The 23,080-nt window shown below is 35.4% G+C and overlaps 1 protein-coding gene across 1 annotated transcript in view; it reads right to left on the reverse strand.

Annotated features, from left to right (window-relative positions):
• The window catches only part of SKAP1 (src kinase associated phosphoprotein 1), a 280,187-nt gene that overhangs the window by 188,668 nt on the left and 68,439 nt on the right, over window positions 1-23,080 (reverse strand). The window contains exons 3-4 of the mRNA XM_061175616.1: window positions 21,394-21,419; window positions 4,947-5,063 (exon numbers count right to left, since the gene is read on the reverse strand). Coding sequence (XP_061031599.1) covers window positions 4,947-5,063; window positions 21,394-21,419 — 143 coding nt within the window. The remainder of the gene's footprint in view (window positions 1-4,946; window positions 5,064-21,393; window positions 21,420-23,080) is intronic.

A 23,080-nucleotide genomic window follows, 5' to 3' on the forward strand; every position in this document is an offset into this window, starting at 1 on the left:
GGTTTGAGAATTAAATGAGATAATCCACGAAAAGCACTTAGTACAGCATAGTTAAGTGCTCAATAAATTGTTCCTGTTACTAGATGACCATCATCTTTTCCAGCTCTCAGATTCTAAGATTCTAATTTTGGTACAAAGAAACTTAAGACAAGCATGAATTCCAGCCACAAAAATCTAATCAATAAATTAAACTTTCATTTTAATTTCACAATAATAAAAGTTTTGTTTAAAATATATTCTTCTTTCCCTTAGAGAAGATATTAAAATAATTTCTTATTCCTGTTTTTATTATTATAGAAATAAAACACACAATGATCAACAAAAGCTAGTCTGTTATTCATAATATTAAATCCAAAACTGACTTCTATTTCAGAACCAAGTTGAAAGCAGAGAAATGTTTTTAAAAAATGCTAAAAATAAAGCCATAGGGCTTCCCTGGTGGCGCAGTGGTTGAGAATCTGCCTGCTAATACAGGGGACACGGGTTCGAGCCCTGGGCTGGGAAGATCCCACATGCCGCAGAGCAATTAGGCCCGTGAGCCACAACTACTGAGCCTGCGCGTCTGGAGCCTGTGCTCCGCAACAAGAGAGGCCACCATAGTGAGAGGCCCACGCACCGCGATGAAGAGTGGCCCCCGCTCGCCACAACTAGAGAAAGCCCTCGCACAGAAACGAAGACCCAACACAGCCAAAAATAAATAAATTTAAAAATAATAATAATAAAGCCATAAAAAACCGATTCTCTTTATTTTCAAAATATTCTATGCTTTTTAATGTATCTTTCAGAAAAGGCCTGGAGTTGAAAATGGCCACTACTGGTACATTAACAGGTCTAAAATTTCTTTTAAATCAAGTAGCATTTAATAAATTGGTCAATAAAGGCTCTTCACTTATTACAGGTCTTTACTTTTCCAATTCTATTTTTCATTTTGCTGGAGAATAAGAACGTTTTCTAACCTTTAAACATCCCAATGTAAAAATAAATTATAAAAACATTCTTTCTCACTTCTTCCCAGACATATCTGCCCAATACCATTCATTACCTTTTCTTTAATTAGAATGTAATAATACATGATACATAATACAATATTATAGATTTTAGGTTTCTTCCCTTATAAAATAATTTTATTTTTTCCTTTTCTTCGAGAAGGAGTTACTATACCCTTATAGAACAATCATTTTCCCTAACCCATCTTTAAAAAATGTATGTACATGGGGGTTCTTCATAATACTAATGAAATAAATTTATAGACATTAAAATATATTGTATATTTTGGATGACGAAAGCAATCAGATCTTGAGCTTCATAGTTGGCTGGCTTTTGTATAGTTATTGTATTGAATGTTTTATGCTAAATTTTTTTCCTTCAATATAGTAGAAACAATGCCTTCCTAAGTCTATAAATCTAAATATTATTACTTGTTAGCAAGTTTTCACTCCTGATGATGGGGTTATGCTCTTATTTGTAGGTGTCTCTCCATAGGCTATAGCCTGACATTCTCAGACTGACAGCACTTACTAAGGAAGCGGAGAAGGAATTGTGATTAGGTAGCAACATGCTCTCATTTTTATGCATGGTTTAGCCTGTAACCTTGGTTTTTATTTTATGCAGTGCACCTGGCCAGGTTTCTATATTCTTCTAGAGCTCTTTGTAGTTTTCACAAAAGCATGACCCAAACACGACATGCACCATGGTTACTGCTTCTCATCACTGGAGTTGTGGGCAAATGGGTCAGACTGTGTGTCCTTGCATTGTTGTTCGTTTAGGACACTGCTCTGGCTAGAGGTGGAAAGCAACAAAGCTGAAATATTTTAACAGTGACCTTTCATTTTTCTAATAAAAATAAAAATTCCAAAAGTCTAAAATAATGTCACCACAAAGAAAATTTTAGAAAAATCTTTTCTTCCTAAAGGATTACCCTAGCTGTCTCATCAGCAAGTGAAGACACTGACTTTATATTTGTCCATTTGTCAACTTGTTAATAGTGTGTTTTCCCAATGAGACGGACAGCTCCATGAGGGCAGGGACTGTGTTTGACTTTTTACTGCCTTTTTCACTAACAGCTTAGCACAGTGCCTTGTTATTACCTTATAATCTCTAAATAAGTATTTGTTAAAATAATGAATAAATAGCATATCAAGTATTACTGTTCTCTATAATGGTGCAATCTAGTTAAATAGGATATAAAGTTTACTTAAAATTTTAACATCTTTATAAGCTTCTCTTTAATTTCACAGGAAATGTACATACCTTTATTTTTTAGGGGAAGGAAACAAACATCTATTGTGCCCATTATGCATCAGGCACTCAGGCACTGTGCTAGATTCAATGCTTTGCAGCAACTCATATTTAAACATTATCTCATCATCCTACAGTCAAATTTTTAACACATAAACAAGTCTATTCCTACCTCTACCATTAACAGTGTCACTTTGGGAATTCTGTTAACTTGTAAGCACAGAACTGAAAATAAAAATCTATTAAGTAAAATTTTACTATTATTAATACTATTGGGGAACTATTATGGAACAAAGTTTCCACCATGGAATTTTCCAGGTAATAGGTTTACCTCTTTCAACACTAATTACTTTCTTTAATTTCAACTATTTTTAATGAAAATATTTTAAACATACTATGTGTATCTATACAGTCTTAACCAAAATATCTGGAATATGAATCCATCTTTTTTGATAACTCAGATAAGGATAGTGGTAAGGATAGCAGAGTGGTTATGAGCAGAGGTTCTAGAACAAGACTGTGTAGACATAAATCCTGGTAATACTACTTACTAGCTATTCGATCTTAGGTAAATTAACTTCCCTAGGTCTGTTTCCTTATCTGTAAATTGAGGATAATTCTAATATCTACCTCTTAGGGCTGTTCTGAGGATTAAATGATGATAAATGCAAAGTACTTAGAACACAAATGCAAGGCATATAGTAAGTGCTCAATAAAGGCTAGCTAAAAGTTTTACTTTATTAAGGTACTGAGCTCTTAGGGGAGAGTTCGGGCCATTTCTCTCTCCAGTACAATATGGCCCCAGGCTACTATGTTTTTTTAGTTCTTACATAAATTTTATGGGAATTCCCTGGCGGTCCAGTGGTTAGAACTCCACACTTTCACTGTCGAGGGTACAGGTTCGATCCCTGGTCGGGGAACTAAGATCCCACAAGCCATGCGGTACGGCCAAAAAAAAAAATTTTTTTTATTTATAGATTTTGTTTTCTATAACAAATTTTAATTGTTTTCGTGTTTCTTTCCTCAATGTTATTTGTTAATTGATGCCTTTACAGTACTTTTTCTTCTAATTGGATGCTTCACTCTACTGTGTGCGCTGAGAAATCAAAACATTGTGATGGTTAGACATTTGTAAGAAGAGGAATCCCCAGTGAGGGCCTCAAGGGCTTTCCCAGGAGTAAGGTACATAAATGTTAACCTGGGACTCAGGAACATCTATTTTCACTTAGAGGTCTTTCTGGCTTACTTATTGTGTTCTCAGCTGTGTTTGGGAAAGTTGGAAATACCAAATAAGTGACCTAGGCATTAATGAGGTACTATTGTTCTAATTCTGTCAAGCATTAGATTGATCAAAAACAAATGAAAGGTTGATTTTTTTTAAATGTTTTGCACTGTTAATTTTCTATAATTATTAATCAGCTACCAATGTAATTATTAAGCTTTCAATCCAAACAATGTTTTTACCTGAACCAATATACAGATCTCACATTAAGGCCCAATTTCTAAAACTTGGGTATTACTAATTGTGCTAGTACACAAAGCTCAAGCAAAATACACTGTTTCTGTGTGACTGAATCCATAGTTCTCATTTGGTGGTTATCAACTCAATGAAAAGGAGAAAATATGAATCACTGAAAGGGCCAAATGAAATAAGAATTAGTGATAAATTAAAAAGAGAAGGGAAGGTAGGGATTATGAACTCTTGGAAAATGCCAAAGTCAGAGGGAAATTTGGAAGAAGAATAAATAGAAAGATCACAGACTAATAAAGAAAAATAAGGAATAATTTACCAACTTTACTCCCAATCCCTAAGTGAATAATAAGCTTTCAATTTAATATTCAGTTTAGTAGCATTTCTACCTCCCCCCCCCCCATACTGCAAAGGCACAAGAGAGACTTTGATAAGATAACCATGTGTATCAGTGATGATCAAACCTTCTGGTCAAGCGGCCAAATGCCAGAAGAGGCACTGTAAACCCCCCACCCCTGGAATAGCTGAGCCTGAGCCAGAAACTGGCAGCCACCATGCCAAAACTTTTATATTCATGTATCTTAAAAATTCATATATATTTTGCATTCCACTCTGTTACATACCAATGCGTTTCTAATATAATGTTTATAAGGGTTGAATTATTTAACTCTTCCCATTCCCAAATCTTCAAATAAAATTGATGCTCCAGGAAGATTTGCATTACGGTTCTTGTGGCTTTCCCTTCTCCTGAGCAACACCAATATGGTCAGAGGTATGTGAAAGCATGGGTAAAAATGATATCTTATTATAATATGATAAGCTCAAGGGTCTCAAATAATCCACAATAAATCAATAATCTAATAATCATTAAATGAAAGCTCTAATTCTCATGAAACTCAGTGAGGCTAAAAAATCTGAAAGAATGGTAAACTGGGCTCTGAAATCTTAAAATGCCCTCTTAGCTTTTCAGCTACAGTTCTTATAGAAAGATCAATAATGATGTCTTCCTGCCCCAATATGGAATTAGTGTTTCCCTAAGTACATTAACTTCAGAACTATTGAATTACCTAGGAGGATCAGCACCATAATGAAACAAATAATTGTTCTTCGCGAACTAGTGTTTACCAATACAGAGAACCTTCTGAAGGCTGCTGGATTGAAAATGACCAAAGGCAAAGACCCCAGGACAAAAAGTATAAAAGTATGGTCATCCTAAAGCCAGAAAGATGACACTCACCCTCATCCTGATAATCTGACAAAAAAGGTGCATCTGATGTGAGAGAAGGGCCATGAGTTCCACTGTGATTATCATCGGAGCTGTCCTGTCCAAGGTAATTTTCAGCTTGGTCTCCCCCTGAGGGACAAAAAAAGAAAAAAGGTCATACTTTTGACTTCTTTGTAAAAGTCTTTGTAGATTCCTTCTGGTATTCACCAAAAAATATATATATTTTACTTGATGGACATGGTCACTATCCATTAACACAAGAGAAACATAAATAAATTCAAGAACCAACCTACCTGGATGGGAAATTTTCCATTCGACTAACTAACTAGAACTTGGAAACTGTTAGCTTAAAATGAGGAGAACTTTTGCCACAGAAAGAAACTTCTCCATCACACTTAAAATGAAAACATAGCTATATAAATATCCCATTAATTACAACCTTTACCCTGAATGCCTCTATTTCCAAACGAAATAGAATAAATTACATAAAGGGTTAAACTTCTATACATAATATAATGTAGCAAGGTCAATATTCTTTCCTTCTCTGAAAAATAAGAGAAGTAAAATTAGAGAGAAGCTGGGCTATTCCAATTTAAATCGCTACTTGTTTTGCAATCTTAAGGAAGTTCTCTTTATAATTCTAGTTTACAGCTTATGCAACCAACCTCTTAGGAATTCTAAAAGCCCTATGAAGGTAATATTTGTTCTGTAAAATGGCTTCGATGAAAGGCAATATATATACAATACTGAGTTATGCAATTAAAACAATGCTAATCTCTTTTGGGTGTTTTCAACATACACTGGATTATATTTTGTAGAAGTGGCCCATGCTATTATGATACTTTAAAAGGTTTAGCAGGAAGATGTTAGCTCATTCAGAAACCAGAAGAAAAGGCTCTGCACTGCAAATGGCTTTCCTTAAAATCCCCCAAACAGAGGTACAGTCTGCTGATAAAAGGGCACCAACAGCTGCTCAGTTCATTTCACGAACTTGAAAAGAGGATTTTCAACTGAATTTAATATTATCTCAAATACTAATTTCCAAAGGAAATCGCCAGTGCTAATCTCAGTAAACACTGTAGAGTTTTGGCCCTGGATTTCAACTAGGGAGCCGTGAAACCAAACAACCTACATTGAATCTGTATTGCCTCACTTTAAAGGTTTATTTCCTACAATTAAACTAGAAGGATAGGGAGTATGATTAAAAGCGAATCACTGTAGCCTTCTCTTTCCATATATTAGATGATCATATCTAGACTCTTCTACATACGCTCAATGGTAAGTAGATGTCCATAACTGAGTTGAACACCTGCAGATATAGGACTTTAAAAATAAACCATGGAGTTTATTGTGGAGAATAAAAGTAAAATTAAAAAAACAAACAACCTCACACAACAGTCACTGGTTGGAGCCAAAAGAAATGCTCTCCTTTACTAGGGTACTTGATCAAGACACAAAGCTCATAGTTCTGCTACAGTACCACTGTGAAATTTCTATTATAAGCAGAAAAATTCTCAAATACTGAAGGGAGGGTTAACATACTCAAATTTCTTTTTTAAACATCTTTATTGGAGTATAATTGCTTCACAATGGTGTGTTAGTTTCTGCTTTATAACTAAGTGAATCAGCTATACATATACATATATCCCCATATCTCCTCCCTCTTGCTTCTCCCTCCCCTGCTCGCTATCCCACTTAACACCACTGCAAATCTACTGAAATTATATTATCAAGACAATCTAAATGGACTGCCTGGCAGGTAACCCGAAAGTGAGCTGTGAGGTTAAAGGAATTTAAAATTTCTGAGCCAAACCAAAATCCATTAAAAAAAAGTAGTAGTTTGGGTTGCCAAGCAAAATTAAACATTTGTAGGATATACTGAGCATTATTTATCAGCTATCACTTTAGACTCAAAGTTTTCTGCATGCTTCAAAAATTTGACAAATTTACTCTTACATATTTTAGCAGTCCAGGCTTTTTTTTTTTTTTTTTTTTTTAAAGCAAATAAGGAGGGGCTTTATTTTGTTTTTTTTTTTAATGAACTTTTAAATTTTGAAATAGTTTTAGATTTATAGTAAGTATTGCAAAGACAGTACAAAGAGTTCCTATATACTGTTCAACCAGTTTCCCCAATGTTAACTTCTTACATAACTAGTGTATACTTGTCAAAACCAAGAAATTAGCATTGGTACATTGCTATTAACTAAACTACAGACTTTACTTGGATTTCACCAGTTTTTCTACTAATGTCCTTTTTCTGTCCCAGGATCCAATCCAGTTACATTTAGGGCTTCCATTTTTAAAGTCTTATCCAAAATACCTGCCATCTGATTTACTAACATCAGATGGAGAAGTCACTTCCATGTGATTCCTATGGTATCTAAATATAGTTACCCAAGGTGGGCTTTTAACAGCTACCTCTGTGCTAAATGCAAGACCATGACTCCGTAAAGTATACAACAAAGGTATCCAACTCAATGCAGCAAAAATAGAGCCTAGGTCAGTACTAAAAATGGTTGCAATGGGGGAAACATTTAAAAATAAGTTTTACATCCAAGTGTAATTAGTTCCCGATGATGGAAATGTTGCTATAAGTGTTTTCAGTGTCTTATCAAGTGGCCCAACTCCCTTGGGCACACACAGAAAAAAAGCCTGTGACACTGTATAAATAGACACTCCCGTGTAATTAAAATGATTACAGCTACTCAAGATGCATGGGTGAAAAATTTTAAGGAAGAACCAGCAATTACTGTGGTCATTTTGGATTTGTTGAAGTTTAGAACATCATTTTTCCTTAAAACATAATCGCAAGTGATCTCTGGTTTCATCTACAGCTCTTATAATCGCAGTTCCAAGTGGCCACAACCATAGTCCAGTGGGATCAGACATAAATGATCACAAAATACAGTGACAGACATTTCCACTCAGCAGCTCTACAATTAGGGCTTAGAACTCCATCTGCTCTGAGTGGCTTTCTCACAAGCAAGACCCCTTGCCACTAGAGACACACTTTCCCATTGCAACTTGCTCAGAATCAATATATTTCTATCCAGATATATATCCTAACACACAATATCTCCATTAATCACATCCATTACCTCCAGTCCCTTCCTTTTGTATTTCTAAACAAGAACTGGGGGAACTATATGAAGGGTTCACCTGCTATTAGCTGGTCATTTGCTCCTCTATCCTAAGTGTCATAAGAATTGGGCGCTAGATACACCCCTTAGTATATTCAGTGGCAGATTCTCCATTGAATATCATGCTGAGGGGCCTATAAGGAGGATGATTTCTCTATTGTTCTTTCCTTAGAGTCAAACTCAATTTCATTCATGCTCCATAGAGTGATAAGTTGGGAATTTCTGAGGGTTGGAGCAGAAAGATAAAGCAGCTTTGTGTCAGGTGTAATTATTTGCTAGGGTTTCTGTGCTATTTGTTTTTATTCCCTGTGTTTTCATTAACAGCTAATGAGTTTTCTCCCTTAATTCTGAAACAATAGCTTAGCCACTAGAAGTTGGCTTTTTCTGCCATGGATTCAACCAGCTGTTGCTGCTTCATAAACTTTATGGAGAAGTGAATTAAACTGCTAAAAACTTTCATTTCCTAATTCAATTCCAAACAAAACATGGGGGAAAATGAACCATGATGATGTTCCCCTTGTAACTATTTTGACTCACAGCAAACCCATCTGATTCTGAACTTGCAGGTACTATTTAGGGACAAACACAGGCCATAATGATGATTTTACTTAGAAATGAGAAAAAAATGAAAAAAAAGATAGAAAGCAGTTTAAGCATAAAAAATAACATAAGAATAACAAATAGATAAAACATATAAATATATGTTTGCTTATTCAATATGTAAAGGATCAATGTGTTTTTTTATGTTAGTATGAAGTCATCTTTTACTTTTCTTCTAATTAATTATAAGCTATATTGTAAACACTTTATTCACATCTGCAACCAACTGTTTATATGGCATGGTTGAAAATTTTCTAGGGTTTGCTATTACTTCACCAAGTTATCTTTGGATAATATAAGGAAATTTAAATTAATGTAAAATTGTCTGCTTTTTTTTGTTTTTGTTTTTATTGCTGCCATTAGAAGGGAACACATGACTTTTGACTCTATTTAATATTTAAGAACCCATGAGACACAAAGCTCCTTCTTTAAACTAATAAATCCTAAATAAAATGCTATAAATAAAGGTCCTTGATCCAAATCCAGTTAGTTTTCATGCTTGATAGCATTAATATTGCCAGATTTTCATGGACCAATTTCCTAGTAGTGCAGTTTCCAAAGCTGAACTAAGGTAAGATTAGTAAAACTGCAGCTTATTATTCCTTATTATAACCATTCACCTAAGTTATTGAATATAACACCAATCTAAGAAATATATTGAGTACATATGTGAAATGTTATTCACATGTAAACACAGTATGGAGCATATTTGTAACACCAAAGCTAAAGTTCTGTCAACACTTCCTTTATAAATTAGATACCATTTTGCACATACCATGCATTAGAAAATGTATGGTGTTTCCCACAGAACATGTTAGAGGCTTCACCGATTTCTAAATATCCATTTGGATTTGCGTGGTTAGTTCTTGTGATTAATCCACGTATAGTGAAGGTCTCAAATTCTTCTCTGTTCTAGACAGTCTGACTTCTTGCCCATTTTTTTTTTGTCTCCTACACCTAGCCATAACTCAATGTATAAATATTCTTTTTTTTCCCAAGGCCCTGGCAGTGAGTATAATAGTACTGAATGTCATTAAGTCTACAGAACAAATGATGGGCCAGGCAAAGAAAGTTTCCATTTATCATTCTTCTAAAAAGTTGCTCTAACTAGATCTTGAATGTACAAGAAATAAGTTGAGCTTATGACTCAGTTTTTTAGCTTAGGATACTGCTTACTAATTGTATAATCACGCAAAGAGGAACAGACTTAAGAACCTTTAGGGATCTCATCTGCAGAGACAGCACAGTCTAAATGATAAGAAATGAAATCAAATTGATTGGATGCTTAGAGCACAATCACTACAACACCTGTGAATTCAACAACAAAAAGGGCAGCATAGTTTACTAATATTTCCAAAATGAACTACATCTGTCAGTGGTGAGTTGGACAGGAAAATGCCCAGGGGAGCCAATGGAAAAGTTCATTTTTTCTCCCTCCTTAAAAAAAAAAAAAAAAAAAGATCATTTATGATGCAGTTTTTCATTTTGACCAGTAGGGTGGGCTGCAGTGTGTAGCATCACCCTAGTTCCTCAAAAAAGGAAAAAAAGGTAGCCACTGTGTGAACCCTCTGCTCCTTCCCCTCCCCTCCCCGGGAAAATGCTGAGATTTTTAACCCTTCTTAAGTTTCACATAAAGGCATAACTCCTGGACATTAACAAACTGGAGGGCTGACAGCAACAAATATAAGCCAGATAACTGTATATGTGACAACACACACTTCATAAAGCAAATTACAGCCTGCCAGCCATCATTCTGACTTTACAGTAACACATTCCATTTACCACTGTTATTGTTCAACTGCTACTAAAATGGAACCTGCTGAGTTAGAATATTTTCAATAGTAATATGATTTTGACAGAATTCAGAACATGTAAACCTAGGTATTTGGTAGTATGTAGATAAATACACTGTAAAATGAATGCATTTATTATATGGCAACCAGGCAATCTTAACCTGGAATTATTAGTTCATCATTCTGTTTTCCACTGTATTCTCAGTGTTTAAGTCTTACTATGAAGCTATTCAACTGAATTTTCAACATGTTTTGACTTACAGGAGAAAGCAGCTATAGTAATAATAAAAATATAATAGCTTACTAAGCTCTTACTGGTTATAGGCTTTAGGTCAAGACCCTTCATGTACTATCTCATTTAATCCTCAAAATAATCCTGTGATATATTATTAATTATATATTATTAACCCAAAGTTGCTGATAAAGAAATTGAGACACAGAGATTAAACAACTTACCCAAAGTCATACAAGTGACTCATAAGTGGCAGTGCCAGGCTTTGACCCCACCTTGTCTGATTGCTAAGCTCTTGTTCTAATCCACTGAGCTGTACAGTCTCCAAATCTGCATGCTTTATAAATGACAATCATTACTCAAAGGCAAAGCATACTGAACGACAGCCAATGACTTGAATTTATGGCATGTGCTATTAATTAGTATTTTTTTATTTCAGTAAGGTAATGAACTATAATCAAAAGTATAAATTATTATAAGTAGTAGGAATACTGTAGTCACATTAGGCATGGAACTAATAGAGAAAGTCAAACGTGGTCAGTGATTTGGTCAAGAAGGAGCTGGTCCAATTCATAGGTTCAAATGTACTGTAGTAGCATTGTTGCAGTGATTTTTTAAAAATACCACTTTTTAGCATGAATCTCATGCTAACAAAATTTAACACAACACTTTGGGTTTAGTCAGATCAATATGTTGAATTTTTTTCCAGCACCTTCTGTGTGATTTTATTGGCTCCTGGGTATTTTGATGCTGCTTCATAGAAAGTGAGCCAGCATGTTCTGCACCCAAATATAGCTTTGACCTGGCCTAGTTGTAGAATGCATTTCCTTTCTGGCACCATCATGCTTAAGTCTCACAGTAGGAAAATGCTTCAAAAATATGTAATTAGCCAGGAATGTAGCAATTTTATTACTATTGGTTTATCTTTCTCTTCCACTCTTTTCCTTTCTCCCAAATAACAAATTGTAGTAGACCTTAGCACCCACTTCCTGTTCTGATGCATACTAGGATCTATCATATCCCAATCAGTTTACATTACTTCTTCTTGAGAGAAACTATAAGGCCAGTTGGATTCCAATATCTTCTGCTAAAGAAGAATGGGACGACATGATCTACAGGCTACAGGTAGATATAAGAAAAGTTTTTACAAAAGACCAAGAAGTAAAAGTAAAACAACATATAATAAAGAGTGGATTATGGGTAAGATAAGCAGGCCTGAAAATGTGAAACAGCTTTTAACATACTGAAGAAAAAGTGGGTTTTCTTTGTGAGTAATATAGACCTCCAATACCACTAAAGCTGGAATGGCAAAGGGTGACAAGATTTGGCCTCCCCGTGCCCCCCCTCCCAATAGGAACTCCTGTTCACGTATGAAAACAACACGTGTGTAATGACAACATCAACCAAAACTTCTCACCATCAACAGTTCTGTTCAATGTCGGTCCCTTTTCGAACAGAAGTTTCACATGGAAAAGTATCTCCTTATACTTAAAATTTATTTTTCCTTCTTTATTGGGGTACCACTAACAAGGAAACTGCACTAATCTTAAGGAAAGTAAGTGGTATCACTTTGTAAGTTTAGGAAAATACCTTTTAGAGACGAACTATGATCAAGAACTTTCTAAGCTGGCAAGTGTGTGTTAAGATTGGTTCTTCCACTCTTTGCCTCACAAGAGTTAGCAGTGATTGGAATCTTTATTTTACACATCATATAAATCCCCTTGTACATAACTTAACAGTTCCTTTACTGTTTTAGTAGGACAGAGCCCGGTAAACAATAACTATTAAACAAGTTTCCAAGAGAAGTATGTGTTGATGGGAAGCACAGTGAAATAAATGCTTTATAATAGAATTGGGCTTAACCATCACCTTTTTTAGCCTCCAAATATCAAACAAATTCACTGGGTTTCAAGTCCAAGGGCTTATTCACAAAGAGTTTTAAGCAGAAACCCCCAAAATTTTGTATTCAAATTAATCAGACATTTCTCTCAATACTTTGTGTCCAAAACATGAAAATTCATTAGAGGCACAATTCTTGAGGTAAATTAATTCTTATGCCAAGATTCTATGTTCAGGAACTGTGCTCTTTACCTGATTTTCTGTATTGGTCCAGGAATAATTCTATCTAAAAGAAATAGTTTATAAGTTTTTTTCCTCAACAAAAGTTTCCAGCCTAATCGAATAAACTTAAAGCAGTCATTAATTTATCAATTACTTTATTTTCTTTGCCATCTACATAATGACAAGAGTCAGAAGTTCTATGAACTTTTAATTAGCACATATGGAAAAAAGAAAGACTAAGATAGGGCAAAAAAGGTATTCTTTATCATTACCATGGGTATTATATGATGCTATTTTATTATTTATTTTAAAATTCACTTATAAGTGGTAAGTTAACTCAACACACCTATATACTACTGGTTCCCAAACACAAAACAACAGAGAATGCTGCTATTTTATATCATCATCAGGATCTTGCCTATAAATTCATATATAAAAATAAATAAGAAGGAAAAAGCATGAATGGGTATAAACTACCAAATTATGGATATACTGAAAAAAAGCTACCGTGTTAAATCAAGTTTTTTTGGTATGCTTCTTTTTCGTCCCAGTTTTATTGATATGTAATTAACATATTATATTAGTTTTAGATGTACAGCATAGTGATTTAATATATGTATATATTGAGAAAAATTTTTTGGATTTTCCATATCCTTTAATGAATTGAAAATATATTAACAGAAAAGACTCCCCCCTCCAAGACTGTAAGTTTAGTCAACATCCATCACCTCACATAGCTACAATTTTTTTCTTATGATGAGAACTTTTAAGATCTACTCTCTTAGCAACTTTCAAATACACAATACTATATTGTTAACTATAGTAAGCTTTATTAAATAAAAAAGTTAAGTATGCACAGAGTAAAAATTTCAAACATTGTAAGAAGGCATGTAATGAAAGCTCATTTTCCCTCCATTCTCTTGGTTCTTCTCTCCAGGAGCAACCATTGTTATGTTTCTTGGGTATTCTATGAATTTTCTATCTAAATGTAAGAAGTGCCTGTGAGGGTAGTATGTCTTTTTTTTAAACAAATGGTAGCATCTGTCCTGTTCTGTATCCTGCTTTTCCTCCTAATTATTTATCTTGGAGGTTGCTTCATATCAGCACAAATAGATTTATCTCGCTTTTATTTTAACTAACTTTTAGCCAAAAAAAATAATTCATGCACATGGTGAAAATTCAAATAGTACCAAAAGATACAAATAATGAAGATTCTCTCTGTACTCACACTGATACCCCCCTCAACAGGACTACCACTGTTAGATTCAGGTATATCCTTCCAAAAATAGCCTATACACACAAAAAAAGCAAGCACACATACATGCATGTGTGTGTGTGTGTGCGCACGCACACACACACACAGTACACTGTCCAAGTTGCCCTCTTCATTTAACAATATGCCTTGGAGAGATCTCCATGATACACATATATATTCCTTTAATTTCTATGCAGCACTCCATTAAATGCATGTAACATACTTTATTTAACTAGTCCCCTATTGCTGAACATTTAGGCTGTTTGGAGTCTTTGCTATTCCAAACAATGCTACAAATGAACATCCTTGTGTATGATATATTGTGTAGGGAATACAGAAGGCAGCAGCATCTGATTCAAATGATTTCTTCTTTTGCCTGCATGAAAGTCAGTTCTTTTTCTTATGTCTCAAGATCTTATATCCTAGGATAGGACATTTACAAAGGACATAAAAATCTTAGAAAATTTTAATGTTAAAAAGAAAAAAAGTGAGTCTTTTTATTTGAAAAAAAATAACTCTCTTTGACAGTAGTTGCCAAACAGTGCATTAATTTAAAAATGCATCATTGCATTATTCCACTCTTAAAAAAACCCAACCAGTAGATGTATAGGAAGTAAAATATTTGAAAAGGTATCAAAGTCAGTAATTAACTTCAAAAACAATGTGTGTGTATATGTCCACCTTCTACAGATTAATTTGTATAAAATGTAGCAAATAAAGAAAGGGGGAAAAAGGTCCAAAGGAAGTCAAGTCACAAAAGCAGCTGTCAAGATTGTTGATGCTAAAAGTTTGGGCTAAAGCCAAAGGCAGGAGCATTCGTCCTGTGTACACTTCCCCCTGTTAAATCCCCAAAAGACATGGAAAACATTCTGGAAGATTTCTTTTTAAAAAGTAGTATAGGTTAGGATATTCTAGGTTCATAACCAACACTTGTGTTTATAAAATATTAGCATTCCAGGAATAGTGATAGAAAGATACTTAACAGTAAATTACAAATATTGTAAATTCAGACTTTTTCTTACATTTGCAAACACGTCATAAATTTTGGCTATGTTTCTTTGTGTAAATCCTACTTATGACTGTGCTAAAACCTTTTGGCATGAAGGCAAAGAGTATTTTCATAAATAAAACAGTAAAATCACTGTACACTCCATTAATTCAAAAACACTTCTCTTCAACTTCAAAGGGAAACCTTTCTATCCTTTTTTTAGTGCTAAGATGGTGTTTCTTTGCTGCTTTAATGGCTTGCTTCTTGTAGTTGTCATAACTACATGCTCCAAGTATGTGATAGTAAGAGACGAGAAGGTGACATCTATGCTTCGATTCAACATGTCTCAGACATTACAGAGCAATAAGCTCATAAATCTAACATCCGAAGTGCCTACTAATAAAAAGTTTGCACACATCCTTTAAATGCAAAATCTCACAAATATATACATGGTGAGTTAAATGGCCCTACACCAGGATTAAGCTGGAATGGATGAATTTTATGGAAAGATATGTGAAATATATATTACCCAAGTTCCACACATGGATTTACTTGCATAGTCCTACTTTGAAACATAAACATAATACTTGCTACCACTTCAGTAAGTGCCTACCAAGTGGCAAGCACTCCTCATGAGTTCATCATCTCATTAAAATTCATTACAACTCACAATAAGTGCGAAGTAGACATTATCAGCAAGATTTTTTAGATGAGAAGGTTATGTAACTTGTCTTAGCTCACAAAGCTTGTTAGTAGCAGAGCTGGGATTCGAATTCAGGTCTGATTTCAAAGCTCATGCTCTTTCCTTCACAAAACATTAAACTTGAAAAAAAAACTTTTTTTTTTTTTAATTGGGGTATAGTTGCTTTACAATGTTGTGTTAGTTTCTGTTGTCCAGCGAAGTGAATCAGCTATATGTACACATATATCCCCTCTTTTTCGGATTTCCTTCCCATTTAGGTCACCACAGAGCATTAAGTAGAGTTCCCTATGCTATACAGCAGGTTCTCATTAGTTATCTATTTTGTACGTATTAGTGTATACATGTCAATTCCAATCCCCCAATTCATCCCACTCCCCCTTTCCCCCCCTTGGTGTCCATACGTTTCTTGTCTACATCTGTGTCTCTATTTCTGCCTTGCAAACAGGTATCATTTTTTTAGATTCCACATAATGTGTTGAAACAAAAACGTAAAAAAAAAACCCTCACTATTCTATGTATTTTGTGTCCAAGATACATAAAGTATCTTATGCATTAATGTACCAGGTTTCATAATAGAAACAAAAGAATGTTACATTTTAAAATTATCTCAACCTAGATTTTTCTTTTATCTTTGCATTATGGTGAATTTAAAAAATGTACAAAAGTAGGAAAAATAGTGCAATAAACCCCCATGTACACATTATCCAGCTTCAACAAGAGTTAATTTATGATCCATTTCATTTCGTCTACACCCCCACCCCATTTATTTCTTCCTCTCCCATATTATTTTGAATAATATGTCAGACATCTATTACTTTATCTTTAAATATCACAGCATACAAACATAAACATAATGCCATTGTCACACCTAAAATATTAGCAGTAGATTCTTAACATAAAATATCCAGTCAGTGTTCAAATTTCTAATTCTCTCATAGATATCATTTTTTATAGTTTGTTTGACTCAGGATGCAAATAAGGTTCACACATTAGTTGATATGCCTTTTCAGTCTCTTTTAATTTATAGTTAATGTGGCTTTATAATAACATTTTCTTTATTCACTTTGCACTATTTGCTTTTGCCAAGCTATATTTTTAGGTATCAATTTACTTTGACATGGGATATAGGCTTGCCATTTTAAAATAAGATTTTTAAGATTCACACAGTGGAAAGTTTTCATATTGAAATATACCAAATATTTTTCTCATAAACCCTTTACACCACCCATGCAGATACTCAAAGAATCTTCAAGCTGGCAAGAAATTTCACTGGCCCATATTTACCATTATCGCAAATGTAATGTGAGTGACTTGGAGAGAAAAAAATACGATTTTGTTATATATATGTATAATATTCCCATGGTCTTTCTTAAATTTTTATTTAAATATTGTGTCATTTGTTTTAGACTCTGGGTCCATGGTGGGCAATTTTTCTAGTACTCATGAAGATGTTTTATAGCAATAAATTTTAAATTGTAAACACTATGCCTTGCAATCGAAATTTTTTCTAACTAAAACTGTAGTATGCTCAATGCCATCAAGTGCTATTGTTATCATATCTAAAAAGGTAAAACTAATATTGTTGTTTAGAAATTCGACCAATATCATGTTTTGAATATCTGATTGCTGAAATGGTAAAAGTTCCATGGCAAAGATTCCAATGAATTTTCTTTGTAACTTTAAGTGAATTTAAGTAGAGAAAAAGTTCTCAAAGTAAGCAGGACTTGAATTATCAAAGGAATCTCAATCTTACTAAAAAATAAAAATAAAAAGCCTTTCCCATGTTTTACAATTGTACTTGAGCCCGTTAAAAGAACTCTTTCATTTATGTTCCTTCTACATTAAAGTAATAAATTATTTGGATTATATATTTTTTTCCTGTTTCATTATTTTTAAATGAACTTCATTCAGGAAGTTGACAGTAGACCAATAAGACAATTTAGGTGAAAATGTGAGGAAAAGAATTACCAATAACACAACCATAAACAGAAACTACACCATGTCCAGGTACCGTGCTAGGGCTTAAACATATTACTACTAGTCCTCATGACAACCCTGCAATGAGACAGTAAAATACAGCAATGAAGATATTGGGCTCTGGAACTATTAATGAGCATGGAGTTTCTTACTGGGGTGATGAAAACGTTCTGAAATTAGATAATGGTGATGGTTGCACAACTCAGTGATCATACTAAAAACCACTGATGTACACTTATAAAGGGTGAATTTTTTGGCATGTGAATTATATCTCAATAAAGCTGTTATTTTTTCTAAAAAGAGTATATCCTGTGAAGTCAGACTGACCAAGTTAGAATCCTTGAGGGGAATGGTCTTGAGCAATTCTCTTAACTACTCTATGCCTCAGTACCCACATCTATCAAATGGGTATATTAACAGTACCTATTTCATAGGGCTGTTCTAAGGGTTAAATAAGATAATGCATGTAAAGGACTTAGCACAGTGCCTGGCACATCCTCATTTTATAGATAAGGTAGCCAGGGTTCATAGAAATGAAGCAACTTACTAAGTTCACATAACCTTTAGCTAAATGGTACAGGTGAGATCTGAGCCCAGGTCTATCAGGCCTCAATGTCCATGTTCTTTCTACCATGCCATGTTTCTTCTCCAGAACAGGGACAAAACTCTCCCTAATACTATTCAATGATCACTCCTCCATCACATTAAACCTGGGATTGAATGGAATGATGGATAAGAAACATTTTGCTGGAAATCCTTCTCTAGGTCTAGGCAGTCCCCTCTCCCAAGCATCTTTCTTTAAAGGTTACCTTTGCAGCACATTATGTCAACTCATCACTTATATAACCAGATGTTTAAATGTGTGCTAATAAAGAGATTAATAAATAAGGGATCTTTTATAATTAAGGACTATTTTCCTTCTAGGCACCAGACTCTGGTCCAAATATCCTGAAGAACACAAATGTGTATTTAGGCAAATGAACAGAGTTAATAAAATTCATCCCATCATCTTCCCGCACAAGGATTCTGCCATAGATAAAAATGCTAGGAAAGTATGGGGCCACCATTTCTGTCCTTTCTCACTTCCTTCCCAATACTACCTAGTCTTCCAGGGCTCTTAAAATCCTTCTGCCATCTCTTTTCCTTCTTACATATTCCTATTCTTTTCATAATTCTAAATTGTCCTATAGTACCTTATATAGACCTGCTACTGCTCCCACCCACTCTACATTTCAAAAGCGAACAATCTGCTAAGATCTGCTCAGAAGGGCAAGGTAAAAGATACTCCTTCCTCTTCTACCCCCAGAAAATGTCTTAGGGGGAGGAGCAAAGCTGGGGGCAAGACACATAAAAATGGGTTTTACTATTTGATCTTTCCTTACATTTACTTCCAAATGAGCAAAGAATTTGCTACAGATATCCAATCATTGTCAAGAAGTAAATATACTTTTCTGCTCTAAATAAACTCTTTTCAACTGTCCCCTTGGCTGCTCTACCTCTGCTCTCTTTCTAAGAGAGAAAGACTGTGTAGAAGTTGCCCTATGATGGAAGATGACTACAATACCACTATTAGAAGAATTTGGTAAGATGTGTCCTTTGTCTTTTTAGCGCCACACAGTCCCTTGTGTTAAGCTCCAAAATTATTTTCTCTTCTCAACACATTACTACCACATCTCTGACACTAATTCTTCATTTCTCCTTTAGGTAAGTAATTCTACCTTCACAGTTCCAATCATTTCTGCCAGTTCACATTCATGTTCTGCCCCCTGTGGATTTTGGTTAACATCTGTTAAATACTGAACTATAGGGCCATTCCTTGAATAGCATATTTCACATTTTGCAAAGCAAACTGCTACATTATTACATATAATTCTCCATTCTCAATCTATGTTTTCAGCCATAAATGCTTTAGGACAGTGAGATATATAGTAACACCATATCACATTACTTAAAATATTATAAATGCTATGACTTTAATTTACAAGAGTTTAAAAGTTTTAAAAGTTTTTTTATTCCTTAAAATTTGCTTTTAAAGAAAACCTTATAGGGCTTCCCTGCTGGCGCAGTGGTTGAGAATCTGCCTGCTAATGCAGGGGGCACGGGTTCGAGCCCTGGTCTGGGAAGATCCCACATGCCGCGGAGCAACTAGGCCCGTGAGCCACAACCACCGAGCCTGCGCGTCTGGAGCCTGTGCTCCGCAACTAGAGAGGCCGCGATAGTGAAGAGGCCCGCGCACCGCGATGAGGAGTGGCCCCCGCTTGCCACAACTAGAGAAAGCCCTCGCACAGGAACGAAGACCCAACACAGCCAAAAATAAATATAAAAATAAATAAATAAGTAAAAGATTACTATAAAAAAAAAAGAAAACCTTATATAGACTTGAAAGTATGAGCTAGGAAAATTTAAATTTTAATAAAATTCGTATCATTACTCACAGTTTGAATTTTTTAAGGTATTACTGCTCACTGAGACTGGATACACTGACAATGTTAAGAGAATAAAAAATGTTGGCGGACTTCCCTGGGGGCGCAGTGGTTAAGAATCCGCCTGCCAATGCAGAGGGCATGGGTTCGAGCCCTGGTCTGGGAAGATCCCACATGCCGCGGAGCAGCCAAGCCCATGAGCCACAACTACTGAGCCCGCGTGCCACAACTACTGAAGCCTGCATGCCTAGAGCCTGTGCTCCGCAACAAGAGAAGCTACCGCAATGAGAAGCCCACACACCACAACAAAGACCTAACGCAGCCAAAAATAAATAAAGAAAAAAAAAAAGAAAAAAAAATGTTGGAAAAGTTTACAATTGGTTAAAAAATGTTATAGAGCAAAATAGTTAATAAAGCTATTTTAGATTTTGAAGTTTAATCTAAAACTCTCTGTGATTTTCTGAGAAGATAAAAATCTCCCATTTATAACAAGTTGAGATAATTAATATTCAGAATGATGTTTCTGACATTCTCAACCAGTGTACTAAAAATAAAGAATGCATATACTTTAAAGACAACCCCTCAAACTGAATTCAGAAAAAAATTTCAATTTTGAACCTTTTAAAAATGTGCTCTATTCTTGTCTTTTTTTTTTCAATTTTGCACACAGCTGTCTGTTGTACTTTCTAGAATCATGCCAGATGCTGGGTTCATCCAGCAAAAGCAGGAAAACAATGGTTTGAAAGCAATTAGAAGCACTGAGGCTGCAGTGAGGCTCATATTAAAATGTGATAACACTGTTCTAGTGGGAATTTCAACACTACTCCATCTCTGACATTTTTCTGTTGCCAGACAGGCAGCCTGTGTAGAAGAGCACTGTGATCGAGGAGGTAACATACTGGAATTTATTTCTGGAGCAAATGAAGGATTAGCTGAGTTGGGGCCCTCCCAAGGCTTTTATTATGGACTCGGCCACCATTTTATTTGAATGCCAGTGGATCCTGTTGGCATCTAACTAAGCTCAAGGAATAAAAGCATATTAAAGCTTTGGTCCTATAAAATAATCTAGCACTAATCCATTCAGCAGGCAGAAGCATCAGGGCCTCTTGTTGCTAAAAAGCAGGGCAGGGGGGCCCAGCAGCATGAAGGTTCATTAAACACTCCACTAACTTTCCTCAGAAAGGGCTAATGCCACTCTATGGAGAAGCTTATTTAGAAGATGCAGAAGTAAACAATACCATCTACAAATTTTTAGTATAAAACCATAAACGGTCAGAGAGGACTCACCTTGGGGCTGAAAATTCCAAAAGTACCTGAAATAAAAAGAAAAAGAATGGAGATAAGCCAAACTTGTATTTGTCAATCTTGGTTGGCATATGGTAGCTATAGCACCCAGTCCAAAAAGCTTCCTAAATAGTCAATAACTAGCCAAAGCCACTACCTACTCTAAGAAAAACCAAAGGGCTGTCCCTGAGATTTGAAAGATTCTTAAAGGCTTGAAAGGGATATTTAACTCGCTGTACCACCTTATGTAAGCTTGACTTGAGAGCTGGAAAGGTCCTAAAATGTTACCTAGCCGTGGTCCAGGGTTTCTCATAAGGAGCTCTGCAGGCTTTGAGCAGGAAAATTCCTCGTTGTGACAACCTGTCCTGTGTATTACAAGACAATCAGCATCTCTGGTCCTGGGCACCAAAAACAAGTGGCACCCCCAGTTGTTATGACAACTAAAACACCCCCCCAAATACCTTCTAGCCTAAATTCTTAATTTTACAGGTGAAGCGTGACAACTGATTCAAGGTTATCTAATGTTTTAGTGTCCGAGCCAAGACTGGGGCTCTTGCAGTCCACTCTGTCATTCTATCTCCTCTTTTATTTTGGGAAATGATCGGCAAAACCGACAACCCTTAAAGTCTTAAACCAAATGAAATGGCAGTAGCATCAAGGATCGTTTTTAAGTCACTTATTTGAAATCTAAATTGCTTTCCCCCGACAGAAGCAATGCTATATACAGTGGCTACCCACAGAAGCCTATCGCACTTTGGATTCCATTTCCTCCCGCCTTCACAGGGACCTTACATTATTCTATATCGATTTTCTCTTGTATAAATTCAACCTCTTCCTCTCAGTGTGGCCCTTTCCATCAGCATTTATGCTCATAGAAAAATAAAGCAAACCTTCCCTCACCCCCTTCATATCCCTCCATCTGCTGTCCTCTCCCTTCACATCACCGTGAAATTTTCAAAAGTGTTGTCATAGTTTCTCCTTATTTCCTCACCTCCCACTCACTCCTCATCATACTCCAATCTTGCTTACAGTCACCACACATGAATTCTTGCTATGAACATAGTGACCTCTATGTCTCTAAATAGAAAGAAAATTTTTCTATCCTCATCTTGACTTCCCAGGGGTGTATATGTGTATAAAAGCATTTTTTTCCTAAGGAGAGAGTCCACAGCTTTTATCAAATTCTTAAAAAGATTCATAATCCATAAATTAGGAAAACGGTAATACGTTGGTGATAATGGTGTGTCTTCCAGTACATACATGACTGAAATAAGGTGTGGCTACTTTAGGGAGGAACACCAACCCAGTGAGCACCTAGGTTATTTCTTTATAAGATAAAAATTCAGAAAATGGAGAGGAAGGAGATATGCAGGAAGTGTGCTGCCATAATCCAGAGATGAAATTGTGGGAAATAAGCAGAGTTGAGGAAGAGAAGGTGAAGAAACCTTGCGATTGACTCTTCTTGTTCCTATTCTTTCTCAGAACAGTTCTGGTCTAGCAATCAGGTAAAGGAATGTAAGATGCTTGGGTTAGAGGGCAGGGAAAGTTCAGAACAGCTTTGACATCTTCAGTGGAAAAGGGGAGAGGGGATAAGAAAAACATGGGTGGGAAATGTAAAGGTGCAACATCTGGGGGAAAGGGCATCCATGTTGACTTAAGGGCATATGTAAGTTGAAACTGTCTGTAACTT

Source organism: Eubalaena glacialis, chromosome 19 (genome assembly GCF_028564815.1).
Source record: "Eubalaena glacialis isolate mEubGla1 chromosome 19, mEubGla1.1.hap2.+ XY, whole genome shotgun sequence".
NCBI classification, from domain to species: Eukaryota; Metazoa; Chordata; class Mammalia; order Artiodactyla; family Balaenidae; genus Eubalaena; species Eubalaena glacialis.